The 23548-nt window shown below is 38.5% G+C and overlaps 1 protein-coding gene across 1 annotated transcript; it reads left to right on the forward strand.

The window, feature by feature from the left end:
• The first annotated feature begins 2810 nt into the window (after positions 1-2810).
• Positions 2811-22671, forward strand: LOC122743461 (zinc finger protein OZF-like). Its single transcript, XM_043988417.1, has 6 exons — positions 2811-3136; positions 3251-3650; positions 5835-5923; positions 15397-15523; positions 15856-15951; positions 20814-22671. The coding sequence occupies exons 2-6, from the start codon at positions 3617-3619 to the stop codon at positions 22151-22153; spliced, it is 1686 nt and encodes a 561-aa protein (XP_043844352.1). The 5' UTR covers positions 2811-3136; positions 3251-3616; the 3' UTR covers positions 22154-22671.
• Positions 22672-23548: the final 877 nt, after the last annotated feature.

The raw sequence follows: 23548 nt of genomic DNA on the forward strand, positions 1-23548 counted from the left end.
ACTAAGATTCAGGACTAAGGAAAACTTCTTAAAGAAAGTAGGACTTTAACTGGAACTTGAAGGAAACTAGGAAAGCTAAGAGGCAGAAATGAGAGGAAAAAGGGTTGGTTAAAGGTATGGGGGACAGCCAGTGAAAATTCATAACTGCATGGAGTTGGGAGATGGAGTGTCTTGGTCGAGCAATAGCAAGAAGCCCAGTGTCACTGGATCACAGAGTAGTTGGAGAAGAGTAAGGTGTAAGAAAGCCAGGAAGGGGGGCAACTAGGTTGCACAGTGGACAGAGCACTGGCCCTGGATTCAGGAGGACCTGAGTTCAAATCCAGCCTCAGACACTTGACACTTACTAGCTGTGTGACCCTGGGCAAGTCACTTAACCCCATTGCCCTGCAAAAAAAAAAAGAAAGAAAGAAAAAAAGGGGTTTGATTTTCTTTTTTTCCAGCCTTTTTTGGAGGAGAGAGGGAGAATATCAGTAAAGTTGGCCAAAAAAAGAAAGGAAGGAAGGAAGGAAGGAAGGAAGGAAGGAAGGAAGGAAGGAAGGAAGGAAGGAAGGAAGGAAGGAAGGAAAAAGGTCACTGGAACAGTTTTTTAAATGAACAAAAGATAACAGGAGAAAATACAAAAAGGACAGCTGCATAATTTATGTACTTAATTTATTACATACTTGAATGGAAAAGCAAACTACATAAAAGAGACTCAGTTCTGTGTGTAATCTTTTTCTATTTTAATTTGCAGAAGGAAACTAATTTTATTTATGGTTAGCTAAATTCTGAAAAAATGTAAGATATAATGGAGGGAAGAAAAATAACTTGTCTATTAAACCTTGGTGAACTAAAGACTCTCTGAAAGACAGAGAAAAATGTCTTTTTCTGAGCAAATAAAAAGTCCTAATTTACAAAACATCTATTATTATTAATAAATTGAAGATAGCTGTAGAGTCAATACAGATTTGGATAAAATGTACAGCTTTTACAGCTGTATATACAATCTTTATACCCAACATATATCCAATTTTTATGTTTTTTATATTTTATATTCTTATAAACCCAAGTTTCAACAAATCTCTTAAGATCATTAGAAAAAATTGTGCCCTCACTAGACTGGGTTTGTGGTTTTATTAAATCTTCACTAAATTCTGATAAAAGAAAAATGCATGTATCCTCTGTAGAAACACATTTTTTTTTAATGTTTTAAACTTGCCTCTCTGTGTTCGCTGTTCCACAGTTTCAGAAGATTTCAAATTATATGAAGACACCAAGGTGCTACTTTAGTTATTAGAGAAGCCATCAGGACCATGGCCAGGGGTAGCAGCAGCACAGAATAGCAACTGGCTAAGTGAAACCCTTAGGAAAAGCAATATAATTGGTACAGCTGAACAATAATTTCTTCAACATACGGAAGAGATATTATCAATGATATTTTAAAGGGGGACAGAGTCATTACTGGTTGTTAGTATACTAATCAGGTTCACTGATTATGGTGACATTTAGGAATTTTGGATTATTTGCAGAGTGAGATTCAGAACCAAGTAAGACTATGGGACTGGGGTGTAGCCCCATTATTTGGATTTAATGAGAAGAAAATTTCCACATGTGATCATTTCTTTATTTCACTCTCCTGGCATACTAATTGACAAGGAAGCAACAGAGAGAGAGGGGATGTATATGAATATCACTTCCGCAGTTGCCTGGTGTTCTATCTCAATGTTTGGCACTTTACTTGCATGGCAAGGGTTTAGTTTTTATGAAAGGTTTGATCCTGTGATGAGGTGGTCTTTTAGAGAAAGATTCAAGTACATTTTTGATATGACACTTGTTCTGAGACTCTGGTTCATCATTCTAAGATTGTATTTGTTAGCCAAAGTGAAATGCAAGTGTAGGATATAATGGTAGAGTGAATCAAGGGATATCTTGCCATGGCAAGTAAAGGTTCTAGCCAAGAAAAATGTCAACATAAACTCAGAAAAGAAGTGCAAAGGATATCTACTTAGATGGACCAGAACCCAAGGTTTTTAAGTCACACAATCATTAAAAAAAAAAACATGCCAACCATCCTTTCCCCTAGCAACATCATCACAACATGTGTATACTTCAGCTCCATCTAGTTCAGCTCCACATTCAGTAATATCATATAATCTACCTTGTCCAAACCCCTTCCATCTCAAAACCCACAAACAAAACTTGTGAGAGTAGCTATATAGAGCCAAGGATTATATGGACTGAACTTTACATTCTTCTGTTTTACCTGAGACCTAGAATTCTATCACAGAGCTTTATGCTTGGCATTTAATATTTGCTGAAAACCTACACTATGCTAGTTATAGAGTTTAATGTGCACCTGATACAGCCATTTCCTCCCTTTTTCCTTTTTTTTTTCTCTAGGGGTAAACCTAAGTGGAAGCTCCTCCGTCTGAAATGGACCCCTCAGTTTAAGGAGCATCCCCAAAAAAATGTCTTTCAGGTCCCAAGACAGGTGAGGGGCGGAGGAGAAAAATGGAGCAGTTCTTAAGGAAGCATAACGATGGTGGACTTTTGAATGGTATAGAAGTCAAGCTGCTTCCCCTCTTCTCTAATTTAGCCAATGGAGACTAGAACCTAGATGCTAGGGATTAAATGTCAGTTCAAGAACAATCAGGACAAACCTCTATAGGTTAGGGGTTGGGGGAGGTGGGTGAAGAGGCTGGAGGGGAGGAGGGAAGGGGGGAAGGAATGGGGAAAGCCCACAGCCCCTAGCATTCTGGGAATTGTAGTCCCTAGGTCTCTGAGCAATTATGCTGCAAGCTTGCCCCTAGAGATGTATGCGCATGCTCGCCGCCATGATCGGAAAAGATGATCGTCTTCAAGTCGCTTCTGTGTCAGTCCAGGCCCCGCATCCGGTGACCAGGTATTTAGTGACCGAGCGTCCGGCCCCGTTCCTTATTCACACTCTCGCCCTAATAGGAGCAGATCCGGGAGGGAAGAAAACCTGTTGTGTTCCCTGGGCGTGACAGCTTGGGGCCACCCTCCGCCCCTGGATGTGCGCCGCGGGGCCTGCCCTGGGGGTGCCGGGACTGTGTGGCCGAGCCGTGTGGACGTGTGGCCGCTTCCAGCAGCTTTGCTTACCCTGTCTGACCACAACACCGCGTGCTGCCAATAGAGTGTGAGCTCCTTGAGGGCAGGGACTGTTTTGGATTTTATAGTAGACATTTAATAAATGCTCGTTGACTGAATGAATGAGTGACAAATTCACCTTGTGTCCATTTTGTATATCCAGGGTTTGTGGCCATCTCCGCAGGTCTCTGAGGGCCTACTCTGACTGAGGCTGCTGGGTCCCTCCTGCTGACTCCTTCCTGACTCTGCCTAATCGGCCCTGGGTAGCTACAGGGGCAACAGAGGGAGGACTCATTCCTGGGGAGACAGATCAGAGAGCCCCAGAGTGAAGGAAGGTCCAAGCTCTGCAAGAAGGTGAATGTGGAGGAAGATACCACACCTGACTTGAGATCTTTGGCTAGAGCTTTGGGGCAGAAAGGAGCAGGTCCTGGAGCTGCTGGTGCTTTAGCATTTTTCTGATCTACCCGCCTGGTTAGATAGCAATTGGGTGACAGCAGAACATCCAGAAGCCATTGAGAAGTGGGTGACCATGGAAGATCTGACCCAAATGCTTGGGGAGAGAGGTGAGAATTACAGAAGGGGAGGGAAGGTGACAAGTACCCCAGGATGGGTAGAGGAAAACTTATCTCAAAAGGAGTGTGAGTAAATGGGCCCGGAGGGAAGTAATCAACATTTGAAGATTATGCAAACTTTGTTTTCCTTTTCCTCCTCTCCAGTACACACATAGAGATTATCTTTCAAGTCCAAAAGTTCTAAACTTGTTTGGTCCCACAGCTATCATCACTTTGATCTCTGAGGGTAATAAGGATTCACCTTCCTATTCTGTCCCAAATAGAGAACAATTCTGTTTCCTCTTAGATCAATTTGCAGTTTTTCTACAAAGAACTTTTACTGAGAACCTAAGAGAAAATATAAGTAAAAGACTCAAAACAGCAAGTTTCTAGTATACAGTTATCTGAATAATACTCAAGTCTTTCCCAGACCAGATTCTTTGGTCAGCAGAAGCTATTATGTCTAGCTAGCTCTTGTAGGGCATCTGACCCTGGTTCCTTTTTATCTTAAACTTTGTATGGGGAACCTTGCTGCCCATCTCCCCTTTGTAAATTTTAAGTGTTCCTTCTTGTGTTTCCTCCTTCACTTCAGGGAGGTGCTGAATTTGGTACTTGGATCTCAGGTAATGGATTATATATACATACACACATACAAACACATACAAATTGTTTGTTTTTATATCACTTATATTTCCCAGTGTATTATTTCCCTTTCCTACTCTCAGAGTCATAAAGAAGAAGAAAAAGAAAGTTCAGGAAAACTGACCACCATATTGAAAAAGTCTGATATACACAGACCTTAACTTTTGCAAAGAAGTAGGGGGAAAGTGCGTTATTTTACCCCTCTTTGGAGCTAGGCTTGGTTATTAGGGATAGTATATTTATAATTAGTTAATGGGTCAGGTTTCATTAGAAAGAGGAGAAACCCATTATATATCAGTATTTATACATTATATCAAAGTCATGACCAGTGTTGTCAGGTTGATATTACCATAATATGGTATGTACTATGCTTTTTAAAGAATATTGAGATAATTTTCTTTAATTTTTTTTCTTTATGAACTGACCAAACATCAGCAAACATGAACATTTCAGCACTTCAAAGATCACTTTCCCTCTGTATATTTTTGGATTAGAAAGTAAGGGAGAGGGGCAGCTAGGTGGCACAGTGGATAGAGCACCAGCCCTGGATTCAGGAGGACCTGAGTTCAAATCTGGCCTCACACACTTAACACTAGCTGTGTGACCCTGGGCAAGTCACTTAATCCCAATTGCCTCACAAAAACAAAATAAATAAAAAAGAAAGGGAGAAGTAGATCTCTCTGGCCTTATGGTATGGTGAGCTCAATGAGTGAGAATGATTGGAATCTCAATATTGGTTCCCTGTGTTATCCTCCAGCCATATCTTTGTTCTCCTTTGTAACATGTCCTCTCAAGCCAAGGTTCTTCCCAACATTCACTATTAGCTGTTTTTGCTGCTATCTGGTAGAATAGGTGCAGAAGCAGGGGGAAAGTATTATTCCATCATACTTGCTTTTAAGCCATTTTCTCCAAAGGCTTCTACCATCCTCACCTTAGTCAGTACATTTAGCCTTTTACTTTTCAGAAACCTTTTTCATCAGTTATCTCATTTGGTTCTCCCAAGGACCCTATGAGTCAGGTATATTATATATAGATATTATCATCTTTCCTGTTTTGCAAGTTTGGAAACAGACTCAGTAGATCAAGTAAATTACTTGCAGTTTCATAGTTAGTGGGAGAATCAGGGCTTGAATCCAGGTCTTCTGACTATGGTCCTGTGTTTATTTCATTAAGTGATATTTCTCCCCAATTGAAAACCTCATGTTTTATATCTATGAAGCTGAAGATTGTGAATTAGCGGAAAGACACAGCAGAATGTTTTGATGAGCTTCATTCGCGTTAATAAAAGCTTTCAGAACTACACCTTTATTTGTCTGGCTGTTTTTGAAAGTGTACTTTCACTGGGGCTATTAGGAACACAAGAGTAGCTTCTGGGTCCTGAATGGCAATGCCTATGGTTCACTCAGTGGGAATGGGGTCTCCCTTGGTCCTCCTTCCTTCCTAAGCAGTGTGGGGAATCACACCCAACTGGCATGTTAGTCTAGCATGTGGTCTGATGAGTCTGGGAACCACAAAGCAGGAGGGTTTCCCTCATGGCTCCTTTCTCTTCCCCAGCTCTGCTTTCTCAGGACTCTACCCTTCCCCAAGAGGGAAGCATGGAGGAAGAGAGAATTAACTCTGGGCTCCTGACAGCCAAATCCCAGGTGAGTTGGGGTTGCTTCTCTCTTTTGAAATGCCATCTTAGGTGTCAGAGGGTAAAAACATTTCCTCTCTCATTCTTTTTGCTTATCTGCCCAAGGACATGAGCTCTAATTCTTTCTTAGAGGAGTTTTTGGTATTTGAATGACTAGTAGAAAATGTTCTCAACTTAGCTTTTTTAGTGTCCTCCTCAGTATTCTTAGTCTCTTTGCTCAGCATCCACTCAACCTGTGAATAGAACAAATGTATAAGACAACTCTCACTCTCAAGAAGCTTACTTTATCTTAGACTCTTAGTTTCCTTATCTGTAAAAATAAAGGAATGAGGGGCAGCTAGATGGCGCAGTGGATAGAGCACCGGCCCTGGAGTCAGGAGTACCTGAGTTCAAATCTGGCCTCAGACACTTAACTAGCTGTGTGACCCTGGGAAAGTCACTTAACCCCAATTGCCTCACTTAAAAAAATAAATAAATAAAAATAAAGGAATGAAACTAGATGATCCTTAAGGCACCTACTACCTTTGAAAAACCAAAGGAGTTTATGTGGTTTACCCAATACTAGACAGAGAGGTAGTTATTGAACTTGATCTAGAACCTGGGACCTTTGACTCCCTATCTAGTACTCTTAACTGGCTGTAGCTCACTGGGGGAAAAGACGCACATACAAAATAATTTTTATTATATTTATAAATAAAAACACAAATTTACTAGTAAATGTCAAAATAAATAGCATAGACAATAGATAAAGGAATTCAGGTCAATTTAGGCAAGAGTGGTCAAAAAAGACTTCCTATTAGAGTTGGGATTTGAGCTGGCCCTGAGGTTAGATAGATTTTTGTATAATTGGAAAGACTTCCATTTGGAAGACCATCATGAACAAAGTCTTGGAGGCAGAATGGGGAATTTTTACACTGGCTTAGCCAAAGTAGAGGGATCATGTTAGAGAATAGCAGAAAATGGATTAACAATATAGGGTGGAATTAGATTGTAGAGGGCCTTGAATGCCAGCATCCTCAGGAATCTAGAATTTGAGACCACTTGTTTTTGAGACAGGGAAAAGAAGTGGTAAATGGATGGTTGGCTGGAACAAAGAAAGGGAAGATAACAAGGGCATATCTGATGGGAGACTCTATTGATAGTAAACATGGATATGATGACAGTTTTAGTCCATTTCCCTGAAACATTTCCCATGGGAAAGAAAACCTTTTCACTAACCAACCCAAATGTCATAACTCTTACAGATTTTTCAGAGGAGTACTCCATTTATTAGAAGTATGGTAGCAGAACAACCTTCCCTAGCCATTTTCCTAGAAGCTAGATGTTTACACATTCTGAACAAGAAAACAAAAGTAATGGGGATGAAGACCCAGAGGAAGTTAAATACCTAATTTATGTTTTTATGGCTATATTGTCCATAGTGAAGTAGACAAGAATTTGCCCAGTTTAAAATTCTTTAAGTGAACTTTTGCATATATGTGACACCAACTTAATCAGTCTTTTCAGTTATCCAATTTATGAGGACTTTGGGAGAAGAAAAGGTTGCAAAACTTATTTTTCTGAAGTAATCTAGTGAATCTTAACTGTCATATTTTGGTGATTAATTTGTATTAGTTCATAATCTCCATTGTTGGAGAGCATACAGCCAATGAGGATAGTCCTATTTAGGGAATCTTTGACTATGGAATGCTTTAACTATGTGTAAAATTAATAATCACCTTGGATGCCCAATCTTACTCTCTGGAAATATCCAGAAGTGTCACAACTCCCTGCTTCTCTGAAGGTAATATGCTGACCTTATTATTGTTTATTTTGCTTCTTGGTCCCTGTCATATGAAATTAAAAGAGTAAATGACTGCTATAGACATAAGAGAGGGAACGTTTTCAAGATGAAATTAACTTAAGGGGAAAAATACAAATAAAGGAGTCAGTCCTCTAGATTTCTTTTTTGAAAGCTCAAAATAAACCAGATATTTTCAGAGAATTAAATGTCTGAAGGAAAATGCTAGTAATTGTCATACAGTTATTGTCCAATTGTCAAACATCGTATTATAAGGAAAGAAACCTATCCACGTGACTTCTGCCTGTATTTCCCTTCTGAGGGGAATGCAAGAGTTTTTGTTAAAAGCAGAATGAAACCATAAACATATAGGAACTAAGCAGTATCATAGCAAAAGAAAATTAAACTATATTCAAGAGATGTTCAAAGCAGGTAACCAATCATAATACCTTTATATATCAATTATTTCAACCATGAGTTAGTGGTATAAAATTAGCGTGCTAAAAGATATGACTTATCCAATATTACTGTCATTTTCAGAGTTTCAGTCCCCTCCTTTTTTTTTTTTTTTTGGTAAGGCAATGAGGGTTAAGTGACTTGCCCAGGGTAACACAACTAGTAAGTGTCAAGTGTCTGAGGCCGGATTTGAACTTAGGTCCTCCTGAATCCAAGGCCAGTGCTTTATCCACTGCACCACCTAGCTGCCCCAGTCCCTTTACTTCTAAAATAGACACTAGTTGATTCATGTGTTATTTGACTGGATCCAAATTGGATACAGATTGTATTTCTGAATACAGATACAAAAGGAGAGGATAGTACATTCAGCCCTACCATCACAAACATATACATAGACCTACAACTCGTTAATGAGTTATGTTGTTCCTTGTCCTTTGCTCTTGAAGAGGACCATGATGACAGGGTGATGCCATGACTTGCAGTGAATTGGATTTAAGTGAGGCAGGACTGTACAAAGTTCCCAGCCTCACTTTCTCCTCCAGAGCCATCTGGGTCCAGTGGCAAAATGCATATAAAGTTAAGTTAACAACTCCATTTGTGCTTTTCCTAATTGCTAGGCCTTTTACATTCCACATACATGGAGCTATACTGATAGTTAAATGTCAACTTATCATCAGAACTTATGGTCTGCAAGCTTGACTCTAGACAGGTTGTCTTTTTCACTGCTGTCCCACCCCCTCTATTCAGTCAATAGCCAAATCTTCAGTTCTTGCACATCTCTAATATCCATTTCCATCTCTCCCCTCATACTGCTTACTACCCTAATTAAAACCTTTATCACTTCTTACCTGCACTATTACCATAGCCCTTTAATATTCCTAAATCACAGAGTTGACTACATCATTCCCTTTCGCTTCTTTTTGGGGCTGGCATTTACCCTCTACAATCTAACTCTAATCTACCTTTCCACACTTATATTGTTCTCCTTCATACACTTTGTGTTCCTGCCAAACTAGTCAAGAACTGTTCCTAGAAGCATTCCATCTCCTTTCTCTGTACCTTTGCAAGGCCTCCCTCCATTCATGAAATGCACTCCTTCCTTACCTCTGCCTCTTACTGTCTTTAGCTTCAGTCCCCAGCTCAGGTGCCACCTCTTTGTTCAAAGGCTTTGATAAGCACATCCCCTTTCCCTTTCACCATGCACTCCTTTCCCCAGTTAATGTTCTCTCCCTTACTACATTATCTTCAATTTACTTAATTGTATACTGTTGGATTCCACAGGTAGAATATAAGCTTTTTGAGGGCAGAATTGTGTGTGTGTGTGTGTGTGTGTGTATCTTCAGTGCCTAGAATAGTGCTTTGCACATAGTGGGTACTTAATAAATATTTGTTAAATGATCAAATAACTTTAAAAATCCACATTACCAATCCAAATCTTTTGGTCATTTTCAGAAATTTTACAGTGAGCTTCATTTTGTTATCCTTGGCCTAGAATTTGGAGCTAGATCATTTAGCCTAAATCTCTTACTTTTCAAAGACTAAAATTGAGGCCCATGGATGAAAAGCGATTTGTTCCAGGTTGCATGGCTAGTTCATGGGAGACTCAAGGTTAGAACCAAGGTCATCTGACTACTATAGGGTTCTCAATATCACAGCCACCTGATTGTTGGAAAGAATGATCCTTTCTTTCCTCCAATTCAAATGATAAAATTAATTGCGAATGATAATTAACCTTGAATTGTAGATGCCAATATCCACAAGGCAAGGAAACCTGTAAAAATAGTGTCCAGGATTTTAAAAAAATAGTCCAGAAATTATGGCACATTTCTACTTACTTAAAGGAAAATCCTTTTTTTTTAAAAAATCTTTTTATTTTTTAGTGAGGTAATTGGGGTTAAGTGACTTGCCCAGGGTCGCACAGCTAATAAGTGTTAAGTGTCTGAGGCCAGATTTGAACTCAGGTACTCCTGACTCCAGGGCCGGTGCTCTATCCACTGCACCACCTAGTTTCCCCTAAAAAATCATTTTTAAATCATCTAGATTGTAGTCACGAGGACTCTTCTTCCTGAGTTCAAATCTTGCCTCAGATACTTACTAGCTTGTGACCCTAGGCAAATCACTTAGCCCTGTTTGCCTCAGTTTCCTCATCTTTAAAATGAGCTGGAGAAGGAAATGGCAAACCACTCCATTATCTTTGACAAGAAAACCCCAAACGGAGTCATGAAGAGTCAGACATGACTAAATATGATTGAACAAGAGATTGTAAACTAAGGTTGGAGTTATGCTTTTCGTATTACCCTCACCAGCTAACATGATATTTTCTTTTTTTGTTTTTGTTTTTGTTTTGGTGGGGCAATGGGGATTAAGTGACTTGCCCAGGGTTACACAGCTAGTAAGTGTCAAGTGTCTGAGGCCACATTTGAACTCAGGTACTCCTGAATCCAGGGCCGGTGCTTTATCCACTGCGCCACCTAGCTGCCCCCCCCCATATTTTCCACTTAGTAGATTATCAACAGTAGAATTATAAGATTTTAAAGCTGTAAGACACCTAAAATCTAATGTAGTACTTGTTGAATGAATAAAATCATGAGATGTCACTTAAAAAAACTAAAATCTGAACCCCATAATAGTATTTCCAAGCATGAATCTTAAAAGAGGTGTATATTTCAACCCTGGTATAATGAAAATGTGAATTTTCAACCTATCTAACTTTATTCTTAAAGCAAGACCAAAAAGTTGAGGAAAACTTCAAATTCTTGAGCCATCTATGTTGTACAAAATTTCATTTTGAGTCAAAAAGAGAGACCCACATTTCATAAATTAAAATAATACATTTTTTGCTTGAAAATTCCCCAGCTTTTCTATCTCTAAGTATTGGGGGTTTCCTAATTATAACTATTAATATTCAAGTCCAGTTAAAAAAAACTTTTTTTTTTTTTGGCAGGGCAATGGGGGTTAAGTGACTTGCCCAGGGTCACACAGCTAGTAAGTGTCTGAGGCTGGGTTTGAACTCAGGTCCTCCTGAATCCAAGGCTGGTGCCTTATCCACTGCGCCACCTAGCTGCCCCTAAAAAAAAAAAAAACAACAAAAAACTTCTAAAACTATTCTTCTTTTCTTCCAAATTCATTGAAAGCATGCCTTTATCCTAGTGGAGATGGATATCCTCACATATCTCTGGATTTAGAGTCAAAGGTCATTTTTTGTTGTATTTTAAAAACTTATAAAGTGCATCTCTATTACATGTAAGATGATAACAAGATTCCTTGAGAGATAAATCCAGTGATAACTTTGTGCAGTAATTCTCTCAATCTCAACATTGAGACATAAAACAGGACAATATAACTATATATAACTATAACTATAACTATCATGGAGGATCTCCTCCACAAAACTCATATGGAATACGGATCTCATATAGATTGGTTAGGTATTCTTGTTTGTGGGTAACATGCTGATTGTAGCACGCTCTTAAATACTTCAGACTCTCTTCAAAGGAATGCTTGTCCACTCATAAGATCTTTAATAATACATCAAGTTGATGAAGAATGCATATGACCCAGATTATTACATGGATGGACAGCCTATTCAGTTATTATATCACAATATTTTGCACAAGCACTGTAAATAGACATGAAGTGAGCCCAGAATTGAACATAAATAAGATAATTGGCTAAGTTAGTTGCACTTAGGAAATTACACATTGCTTTCAACACCTTATGATGCTCACCAGCATCTGTCTTTTCAATGCCAATATTTTCCCAATTATGCTCCATAACTGAATCATTAAATACCATCATCTTCAAAGAATCAAATTTGTAGGTGACCCAAAGGAAAATAGAGAAATATAGGGTTATCTTAAATAGCTGCAGCACTCTACTAATGACTTGTATGCAAGATACATAAAAGACAAAATGTTTATGACAGAAGGCAATGCGCTGGTCATGTAGCAAGAGCAAGGAAAAATAGATGCGTGACCCAAAGGTACTGGAATCTATGAAATAACAAAAGACCCAAAGGAGGTCCTCTAGCACAATGGGTAGATCTTCCATGTACTATTCTCTCCTCCTCCCATCAACTTAATAGTATTTATTTTTTCCAATCATATATATATATTTCAACATTCATTTTTGTAAGATTTTAAGTTCCAAAATTTTCTCCCTCCCCTTTCCCCTCCCCAAGACAGCAAGCAATCTAATGTTATACATGTACAATCATGTAAAATATATTTCTACATTAGTCGTGTTGTGAAAGAAGAATCAAAACAAAAGGGAAAAAACCACAGGAAAGAAAAAAAAAAGTGAAATAGTATCCTTCGATCTGCATTCAGACTCCATAGTTCTTTCTCTGAATGTGGATAGCATTTTCCATCATGAGTCTTTTGGAATTGTCTTGGATTTCCATGGAGTATTCATGGCAAGACATAGACCTATATTGTATAGATTGAGAAGACATATTTAGCTTGCATACTGCACCAGCAGAAGTGGTATCAACATCAACAGTCATGTAATTACAAATCCATCAGGGTTTCAAAACATTAGATTAAATAAAACAGGTTATGTTCAGGAAGACATTGAAATAGCCTCTCATGTTCTCCTTATAGACAGGATAGAGGGATGTGGGCTCTTAGTAGATTTGGATTTGGTCAAATGATCCAAATTGTTCAATGTCATCTTGGAAGTAGGTGTTGAGTGTCTTAGGGATCTGCTCTTTGTCCTATGCTGTTCAGTGTTTTTTATCAATTGCTTATCTAACCAGGCATACAAGGTGTATCGAATAAACAATTGAAAAGTTGAATAAAAACTGATATTGTTCTCTCATGTGATTTGTGTGCTTACATTCTGAACAAAAAATGTATGATCCTTAAAGGCAAAGGCAAAGGCAATGTTTCATACTTTTTTATTATACTGGTTACATAATGAAAAACAATTTTTGAGTTGATTTGGAATGCTTAGCATTCTATATGTTTATAAAATCTCAGTTTGAAGGCATCTCAGGTCATGAGACAAACCCTACCTGAAACATTAAACTTCCATTTACCATCCCAACCTGGTAGGCATCTAGATCTAGAAGACCTACAGTGATGAGGAACCCACTTCTCATAGCCCAATCTACTTTTGGACAGCTCCAATTAGGAAGTTTTCCCTTATTGTGAGAAGAAATCCACCCATTGACTCAAGGTATGACATTTTATGGCAAGCAGAATGATTCTAATGTGTCTTCCACATGAGAAGCTTTCAGATATTTCCATGCTACCATTTAACAAGCATTTACTAAATGTTTACAATGCCAGGTACTGTGCTAGGTGCTAGGGATAGAGTTGCAAAAATTAGTCCCTGTTCTCAAGAACCTTACATTCTAATAGGAGAATATGACATTCACCAATAAATAAATTCAGAATCTATAGAAAATAAATATATAGTGATGGGGGAGTACTAACAGGGGAATTAGGAAAGGCCTCTTCAATGAGGTGGTGCTTGAAATGAGGCTTGAAGGACCTGGAGTTTCCAAGAATTGGAGGTAAGAAGGCAGCATTCTAAGCATATGATACTGCTTCAAAGTCACAGAGTTGGGAGATGGAACATCATGTGGGGCCAAGAGCAAGTAGGCCAGTGTGGCTGGAGCATTAAAAGGGTGTGAAGAGTAATAGTGCATAACTATCCTGTAAAAATAGGCTGGAACCAGAAGAGTTTGTATTTTATTCTAAAGAGTACAAAGAGAAGAGTTTACATTTGATTGTAAAAGAAAAGCCAGTGATGTTTTTTCTCATAGGGAAGTTGACATAGTTAGACACCTGTGCTTTAGGAATGTGAGTTTGGCAACGGGGTGGAGGAGTGATTGCTGATGGAAGAGACGAGATGGAGGGATTCTTGTTAAGCTTCTAATGTAGCAGTTCAGACAACAGGTGATAAAGGCCTGAACTAGTGGTTTGAATAGAGACAGAGATGAATGTGAGAGATGTTGAGGAGATTTAATTGATAAAATTTGGCAATTGATTGATATTAAACATTCCTGTATCCTTCTGTAGATCCTGATTCCCTTCCCCTGAATGCTATGTTTATTTCCTTCAAAATGTGACAACTGGATCCAAATACAACACTCCAGATGTATATGACTAGAGCAGAATATAGTGGGACTATCACCACCTTTATTCTGCACTCTACAATTCCATTAATGCAGCCAAATTTTGTGTTAGCTTTTTTGACTTTCTGTGTTATACTGTTTCTCATCATTGCAGTCCAATAAAATCCCCAGGGTTTTTTTTGTTTGTTTGTTTTTGTTTTTTGGGCAATGAAGGTTAAGTGACTTGCCCAGGGTCACACAGCTAGTAAGTGTCAAGTGTCTGAGGCCAGATTTGAACTCAGGTCCTCCTGAATCCATGGCTGGTGCTTTATCCACTGCCCCACCTAGCTGCCCTCCCCACCGGGTCTTTTTTTCAGATGAATTTTGTCAGGCCATGTTCTCATCCTTACACATATAGTTGATTTTTTTTTTTTTTGCGGGACAATGGGGGTTAAGTGACTTGCCCAGGGTCACACAGCTAGTAAGTATCAAGTGTCTGAGGCTGAATTTGAACTCAGGTACTCCTGAATACAGGGCCGGTGCTTTAACCACTGTGCCACCTAGCTGTCCCATATAGTTGATTTTTAAAAGCCATTAGAGGATGTTATTCACCCCTATTTGACCCATTTGTTCAGCCCATCAAAATCTCTTGAATCCTGATTTTTACTTCCACCATATTAGTTATCCTTCCCAGCTTCATGTCATCTGCAAATATGGTAAACATTTCATCTCTCTCTTCATTGAATTTATTGGTAAAAATGTTGAACAGAAAAGATCCAAAAAAGGGTGCTGCAGTACTCCCCTGGAGATTTCCTTTCAGCTTGATATCAGCTCATTAACTACTATTTTCAGGTTCCACATTCAAGTAGTTTTGAATAAATTTAACTGTGCCATCATCCAATCTGCATCTTTCCATCTTGTCTTAAGTGATATAATGAAAGACTAAGAAATTGAAGTATATGTTATGCCTATGGCACTCACCCAGTCTACCAATCTAATAATCTATTTTTAAATGAAATTAATTTAGCATAACATGATTTAGATTTGATTGATTCATGCTGGTTCATATATCCTTATTAAGACCACTTCTTTTAAAACCTGTCCACATCATCTGATGCTCCCAGCTTTCCCCAAAGCTACATTACTGATGGTTCTAGGTTTAGCAGGAATGTCTTTGGAATTTCAGGAGTCATTGACGTTCAAGGATGTGGCTGTGGACTTCACCCCGGAAGAATGGGGGCAACTGTACCCTGCTCAGAGGGACCTGTACAGGGAAGTAATGCTGGAAAACTATAGGAACCTGGTCTCATTGGGTAAGGGTAGCTTCCCTGTATGATTCAGAATCTGCCCTTTGGAGTAGCTTTGTTTCTTCAATTGTTAAATATTGTGGGGCCTCTGAAGCATTAGCAGAATTTGGGCTTGGACTTCAGGGTTCAGAGAAACAGGGTGTCTTGGCTCCCTCTTTCCGAGTAAAAGGTCTATACTTCATAGCATTAGAAATGGACAGCTTCAGTGTGCTGCTCGTTATGCTACACCTTTCTTACCCTTCAGAGGTCTTGAAGAGCAAGGCACTGGGACTGAATTCTAGAATTGTTCTTTGTCCCTAGCACAAACACCCAAGTCCTTTGTCTTTACCCATGAGCAGGGCATCAAGTTTCCAAACCACATTTGATCTCCCAGTTGGAGCAAAGAAAAGAACCTTGGATGATGGAAGGAAAAATCCCAAGAGGGAACTGCCCAGGTGAGTGGTGAGAGTGAGGCAAGTAGGAGTCACTGTAAGTAAGAGTCATGAGGGGGTGGAATTTGGGGAATGGTGTTTGGGTGGCCCTCCTCAAAAATCCCAATACCTATAGAGAAGACTGGAGCCATTTGAGAACTACCTGGAATACCTTGACTTTATCTTGCTGTGTCACAGAAGAGTCTTAGATGTCATGTAACATCCCAATGCATATAGGATTTTTTCCTACATTATCTCTCAAAGATAGCTAGCTATACAGCCTCTACTTGAAAGTTTCCAAGGGGCAACAAGAAAGCTTGTTCTATTTTGGGACAACTATAATTTTTAGAAAGATCTTCCTTATATTGAGTGAATTTATGCAAATTCCTGATTTCCTGCAACTTTCATTTATTGGTCCTAGTTCTGGCCTTTGTTGTAAAGGAAAATAATTCTACTCATTCTTCTGCATGCCAGGCCTACAAATATTTGAAGTCAGTTCCCATATGTCTCCTAAATTTTCTCTATCTGTGCCCCAGTCTCAGAAGAAGAGTTGTCCTTGTTATATAAAGGTAAACTCCCCCACCCCCAAAATCTGGATTTGTCCCTTCTAGCATTTTCCAGGATCTAGACCCTATAATTCTCTTTCTAACATCATTAATCTTTTCCTATTCAAAGGTTCCCTATATTTTCATTCTTCAAATTTGTAATCTATACCGATTGCCTCAATTTCCATTATGAAGATGATGCTAATTTGCAATTATAGTACTTTAATGCTTACAGGGCACTTAACCCCTGCAATCTGGCATCTATTTTCCCTCCATTGCTATCCTAATTTCCCTCCATCACCCACCCACCCACCCACCCACACACACACACACACACACATCTCACATTTTCCTAATAGCCTTTTCTCAGTTTCCATCTTCTTTACTTTCATTGTATTTGATGGTGATGACTTCCATTTGATATTGATTTTTTAATTTCATCCATTGGCTTATATGATGCTCTACCATGCTACTCTTTTTCACTGACTTTTCTTCCTCCCTCCTCTCCTTTATTATAAGTCTCAGTATCTTCAGCTCTCTATTCTTCCTTTTCTGTAGTTGGTCCCTTGGAGAATTTGATCATTGTGATTATTTCAACTGCCTTTTCTTTGCTTATGACTCTGAAATCTATGCCTCCAACCTAGATGTGTCACATATGTCCTAGTCACATTTTCATCTGCCTCTATTATATCTCTATTAAGATATCCCACTGTTTACTTCAAACTCAATATACTTCAAACTGAATTTATCATATTTTATCCCAAATACCTTATCAGATCCTACATTTTTGCTAGTAATCATACTACTACTCTCCTAATATAGAAATTATAGCATCATGTTAAATAATCCATCTCCTTCATGTCCAATCTATCACCAAGTCCTGTTCTTTTAAAATCTCTTAGGACTCAGCCTTTACTCTTCATCATTCTAGGCCAAGTCTACATTACCTTACAGCTGAATTTGTGGTATGAGGGAAAGAACACTGAATCTGAAATCACAAGATCCAGGTTCATATCCTAGGAGATCTTAGGTAATTCATTTCCCTCCTAAGGGTTTCAGTTTTTTTTAATCAAAACAAAACAAAACAAAATAAAACAGAGGGTTGAATGTTTTCATTCTCTTCTGTTTCTAAGTTGTATGAGTCCATGGTTAATGTTAATTGTACCCGTCATTGTAATGGTAGGGTTTTTCTTCCCTCCAATCCATCTTGTATGTGATTATCAAATTAATTTATGATGATCAGTACATTGAAGCTGCCCACCATCAACTCTGCAAAGAAAAGACATTTCTGAGAAGTATTACAGTAGAATGGTCAGGATACTGGACTTGGAGTCAGAAAGACCTGGATTCAAATCCTATCTTCAAACATTTATTAACTGTGTGATCTGGGCAAATCCCTTAACTTCACTGTGCCCCACAGTGGCCCCTAAGATGCATTCAAGCTCTAAACCGATGATTCTAGAAGTTCATAACTTCTAGAAAATGGAGGAAAAAATACTTTCTGTCTTTATCCTAAAGAAATCAGAAATATTAGACAACAGTTTTCCCCAAATATCTCTTGAGGTTCCATGGTTTTTAATCTTTAAAGAAACAGACCCTCAATGGACAAAAGGAATATAAGAAAGTCATTACCCTATCAGGATGCTGTTCAGTGTTCTGTGACTACCGATTGCCTCCTAAATCACATCTAAATCTTACTTCTTCTACTTTTCTTTTTTTTTTAGTGAGGCAATTGGGGTTAAGTGACTTGCCCAGGGTCACACAGCTAGTAAGTGTTAAGTGTCTGAGGCCGGATTTGAACTCAGGTACTCCTGACTCCAGGGCCAGTGCTCTATCCACTGCGCCACCTAGCTGCCCCCACTTCTACTTTTCAACCATTGGCTTCTGCTTCATATATTTATAGATGGTGCTCTTTTCTCCAGCTGTGGCTTTAAATATATTCTGTTCTGTCTTGAACACCTTACCCTTTTCTTTTTGTCTACTAAATCCTAACAACAAAGCCTTTAATGTCCACTGAAGTTCCTCTCCTCCAGGAAACCTTGATTACTATATGTTATGTTGATCTTCCTTTTTTATGAAATTCTAAAGCACATATAGTCTATGCCACATAGACCTACCATTTATTTATATTATCTTCTATTTTTAATTTTTCTCATGTGTACTAACACATTCTTATCTAGCTAGTAAGGTATTTGGAGGGAATGACCTTTATCTCACCCTCCCCTTGTATCTCCCGTACTGCTTAAATGGTAAATACTTGGTAATTAATTGATTGGTTGGTAACTATAGAGCCATGTGATAGAATCCCAATATTGTTGACTGCTGTAGTCCTGTGAATGCTGATACAGGTGAACCTGAGATAATTTGGAAGGGTTCATGTAGTATTATAAGAAATACAGCTATTAATGTCCTTACAATACAAAGTCATCATTCCTATGGCTTTTGGCATATTTTGGGCCTTATACTTAAGACAACTTCTACTATAGGCCAGTGCAGAAGATTTTCCCAGGGTAATATAGACACAAGGAAAGCTACACTCTGCCACGAAGAGGTCTCATCCAGCTTTTTTGCTTATCTTCTTTCCAAAGTAATCAACTCTACAGTTAAAAAAAAAGACCAATTTGGGAACACCAGACCAGAGGACTAGTTTCTCCTATCTTGTGTATGCTACCTTCAAGCACTTTCAGGGGGAGAAATAGACTCATGATAGGCAGCTCAGTATATTACACTTGGAATCAGGAATACCTGGGATTGAATCTCACACTTGTTACACAGTAGCTGCGTGACCAAAGGTAAGTCCCTTAACCTTTGTGAGCATCAGTTTCCTCATGTGTAGGATAAGGATAACAATATCCATGGTACTTACCTCACAGGATTGTGAAGAGGTTGCAGTGAGATAATATGTAAAGTGCATGGCAAATTTTAAAGTGCTATATAAATGTCAGTTATGATGATAATCACGATGATGTGAGTGCTGTTGGCAGCTTCTGCTGCCTTCCTGTTCCCACAGCTCTACTGCCCTGGCTCCCTGATTGTGATAACCCCAAAAGGGAGTGATTTTTCTATTCATTCATTCACACAAAAGCATTTGTTGAATGTCTATGGAGGAAGACAGAAGAAGTAAGTAATGTATTTTCCTACACATAGGACCTCAGAATGTGGTTGGAAAGATAAAGTAGACCCCACATGAAATATTACATATCTGAAAATAAAACATGAATAATCATGCAAGATAACATAGATAAAGTAGATAATAGTATAGACATACTTTAGAAGTAAAATTCAAGAAGTATTAATTGTGGCCCTACTATGTACAAAGTCCATACTTTGTGTAGGCACTATATATGAGATATAAAGGAATAAATATGCTATGAAGCTTAGTAGTGAATATAAGATGCTTACATTAAGAAAAAACTATATTAGGGATAAATTCCATGAAAGGAAAACATCAGTTAGTAAGGGCCAAATGGCTTTAGAGTCTTTTTTGAAGAAGTAGAACATAAACTGGTCCCTGGAGGATGTTTAGGATTTGATCCCAAAAGGGTTTTCAAGGTATGTTGAACAACAAATTCAAGGCTTGAATTTTTGAATGAGTATGGCATATGTGGAGACAGGAGCTTGGGTGAACTAAAGTATTGGTACTTGTTAGAAGTAGAGTATAAGTTTGAATAGGTAAGACCATGCCAGACTGGTGATATCTGATCAACAGATAAGATAAAGACCACAGACTTCATCCTGTAGGGATGGGGGAGCCATTGGAAGTTTTTTCAACAAAAGAGTAACATTGTCCTATTACGGGTATTGGGGCAACTCTAGAGTGGCAAAGAGACTGATGCTCTTGTGAAGGCAATTGATAATAGCTGCAACCTTACAGCATTAGAGCACTGATGGTCAGATAGGTTCCAGGACTAGGAGATGCTTGGGTAGGAGCTCAGTACTAGGAAGATAGATTACTTAACAGTAATCATATTATTAACAATAATTCAGACATGAGATGATAAAGACCATTGTTAACAGACTATATCTCCTGGTTCTAACTCATTCCTACATCCCCTCCACTTAGCCTTTTCCCCCAGTTATCCTTCTTGCCATCCAGTATGTTTTGATAAACTATTTGTTCTCTGTGTTCAACTCTCATGCTAGATTATCTCTCCTACAATCATTTGTGCCCCTTTATCCCTGCTTACCCTTTCTGTTTTCCATTCTTCCCAGATTGGAAGGCCATATTTGAGAGCTTTCAAAGCCATACATGCCTTCAGTTTCTCAGTTTCATGCATAGCATGCTATAGCAGTTTCCCTGCTCTCAGCACAGGAGACATTTTCATGTTTTATTTCTTACAGACTGGGAAACTAGACCTGAAACCAAAGAATCAGCTCCAAAGGAAGATGTTGCTGAAGAAGAATTATCCCAGGAGGTGATAATGGAAAGATTCCCAAGGGATGGTCTTTGGTGTTCTACATTTGGAGAGCCCTTGGAATGTGATGGCCAGTTAGGGAAACAGAAAAGAATCAAGGAAAGAATGTTAAACCAAATGTCTGTCACCCACAAGAAAAATTTAATTGGTAAGAACCATTCTGAATGTAATGAACTTGGAATAAGCCTTAGTCTGAGATCAATACTTGTTACCCAACAAAGAAGTTCTGTAGGAAGGAGATGCAATAAATGTGAAACATGCGGAAAGATTTTCAAGCATAATTTAGACCTAATTAAACATCAGCAAATCTGTGTAGGAAAGAAACCCTATGAATGTGATGATTGTGGAAAAACCTTCAGTCAGATTTCATACCTTACCCAACATCGGAGAATCCATACTGGAGAAAAACCTTATGAATGTAGTGAATGTGAGAAAGCTTTCAGCCAGATTTCATACCTTACCCAACATCGGAGAATCCATACTGGAGAAAAACCCTATGAGTGTAATGAATGTGGGAAAACTTTCAGCCAGCGTACACACCTTACCTGGCATCAGAGAATTCATACTGGTGAGAAACCTTATAAATGTAATGAATGCGGTAAGGCCTTCAGCATCACCTCATCCCTTAATAAACATTGGAGAATTCATACTGGAGAAAAACCCTATGAATGTATTGAATGTGGAAAAGCCTTTAGCCGAAGTACAGCTCTTACTCAACATCAGAGAATTCATACTGGAGAAAAACCCTGTCATTGTAATGAATGTGGAAAAGCCTTTAGCAGAAGAACAGCCCTTACTCAACATCAGAGAGTTCATTCAGGAGAGAAACCCTATCATTGTAATGAATGTGGAAAAGCCTTCAGGCAGCACAGAGCCCTTACTCAACATCAGAGAATTCACACAGGAGAGAAACCTTATCAATGTAGTGAATGTGGAAAAGCCTTTAGCAACCGGTCATCGCTTATTCAACATCAGAGAATTCATAGTGGTGAGAAACCCTATGAATGTAATGAATGTGGGAAAGCCTTTAGTTGGAGAACACATCTTACTCAGCATCTAAGAATTCATACAGGAGAAAAACCCTATCAGTGTAATGAATGTGGGAAAGCTTTCAGTGACAGGTCATCTCTTACTCAACACCAGAGAATTCATACAGGAGAGAAACCCTACCAATGTAATGAATGTGGGAGAGCCTTCAGCCGCAACTCCTCTCTTACTAAACATCAGAGAATTCATGTTGGAGAAGAAACCTATGAATTAAATTAATTTAGAAAGTTATTGAACTAAAATAGACATCTTATTAATTCATACTGGAAAGGAATCCTATGGATGAAGGAGACCTTTCTTGTACAAACTCAGACCTCAATGGATACCACTACAAAGTCTCTAAAGAATAATGCTGAAAATGAAGTGAATTTAGAGAAATTTCTTTCAGACTCATAAATATTCTTGAATTTTAGAATTACATAATTTGACTTGAAACAGACCTCAGACATAATTTAGTCCAACTCATTCCCAAGCAGAAATTTCTCCAAAACACCTCTGCAAAGTAGTCACACAGCCTCAGTTTGAAGGTTCCCAGTGTGGGGGAAATTTATTATCCTTCCCCACTGAGACAGTTCATTCCACTTTTGAACAGCTTCAGTTGTTAGAAACTTTTCCTTTAAATCAAACTGAAATCTACTTTTCCCCATATTTTTTAACTCTCTTGTATATTGTCTTCTGCCATTAGAATGTAAGCTCCTTGAGGGTAGGGACTATCTTTTTTCATGTATTTTTATCTGCAGTGCTTAGCACAGTGCCTGGCACATAGTAAGCACTTAATAAATGCTTTATCTATCTTTTCTGTCACTTCATTCATTTTTCTTAATTTTGTCTTCTAATTGAAGACAGTTGTCATGTCTCTTCTAGTCTTCTCCAGGTCAAACATTCCTAATTACTTTAATGGATTCTTATATGACAGGCCCTGTTGGTGCCCCACCTCTGAGCAAACTGTGTCTTGCACTTTGTTATTCTTATTAAAATATGGTTCCTAGAAGGGAACACCATCTTCCAAATGTGGTCTAAGCCCACCAAGGATAAGTTAATATGCAACAGTTCATCACTAGCCATGAATTTATTTTTAGCATCTGAGAAATGACAATGATACTTTCTCCCTTATTTCTTTCTCTCCTACTATATCTTCTGGTCCCTTTCAGGATTCCTATCACAATTGAAGTCTGAACGTAGAGTGCTGGTTTCAGTTTTCAGATGACATCTAGTTGTATTCCAGATTTTATGTGTATAAACACATACACATATACATACATATTTTTAAAAGCTTATATATGTGTTCATACATACACACATATTTACATATATAAGTTAAAAAAATAATGTAAAAATCTTTTAGAGCAATTGAATGACACCAATGCAAATAGCAGGTTACATTACTAGAGCCAAAGTTGAAATAATGAAAGTTGAATCTAATTTTCCAATTGAAATGATATTGGGGGCAGTGGATAAAGCACAGGCCCTGGATTCAGGAGTACCTGAATTCCAATCCAGCCTCAGACACTTGACACTTACTAGCTGTGTGACCTTGGGTAAGTCACTTAACCCTCATTGTCCCCCCCCCCAAAAAAAGAAATGTTATAAGATTTCACATTCCTAACCAAGGGA

The sequence above is a fragment of the Dromiciops gliroides genome, chromosome 2 (assembly GCF_019393635.1).
Source record: "Dromiciops gliroides isolate mDroGli1 chromosome 2, mDroGli1.pri, whole genome shotgun sequence".
Classification (NCBI taxonomy): Eukaryota; Metazoa; Chordata; class Mammalia; order Microbiotheria; family Microbiotheriidae; genus Dromiciops; species Dromiciops gliroides.

Coding starts and splice junctions, on each gene's coding strand:
- LOC122743461 (XM_043988417.1), top strand. CDS start 3,617: ATGGAAGATCTGACCCAAATGCTTGGGGAGAGAG. Junction 3,651..5,834: donor CCAAATGCTTGGGGAGAGAG/GTGAGAATTACA, acceptor TCTCTTCCCCAG/CTCTGCTTTCTCAGGACTCT. Junction 15,524..15,855: donor TAGGAACCTGGTCTCATTGG/GTAAGGGTAGCT, acceptor ACCCATGAGCAG/GGCATCAAGTTTCCAAACCA.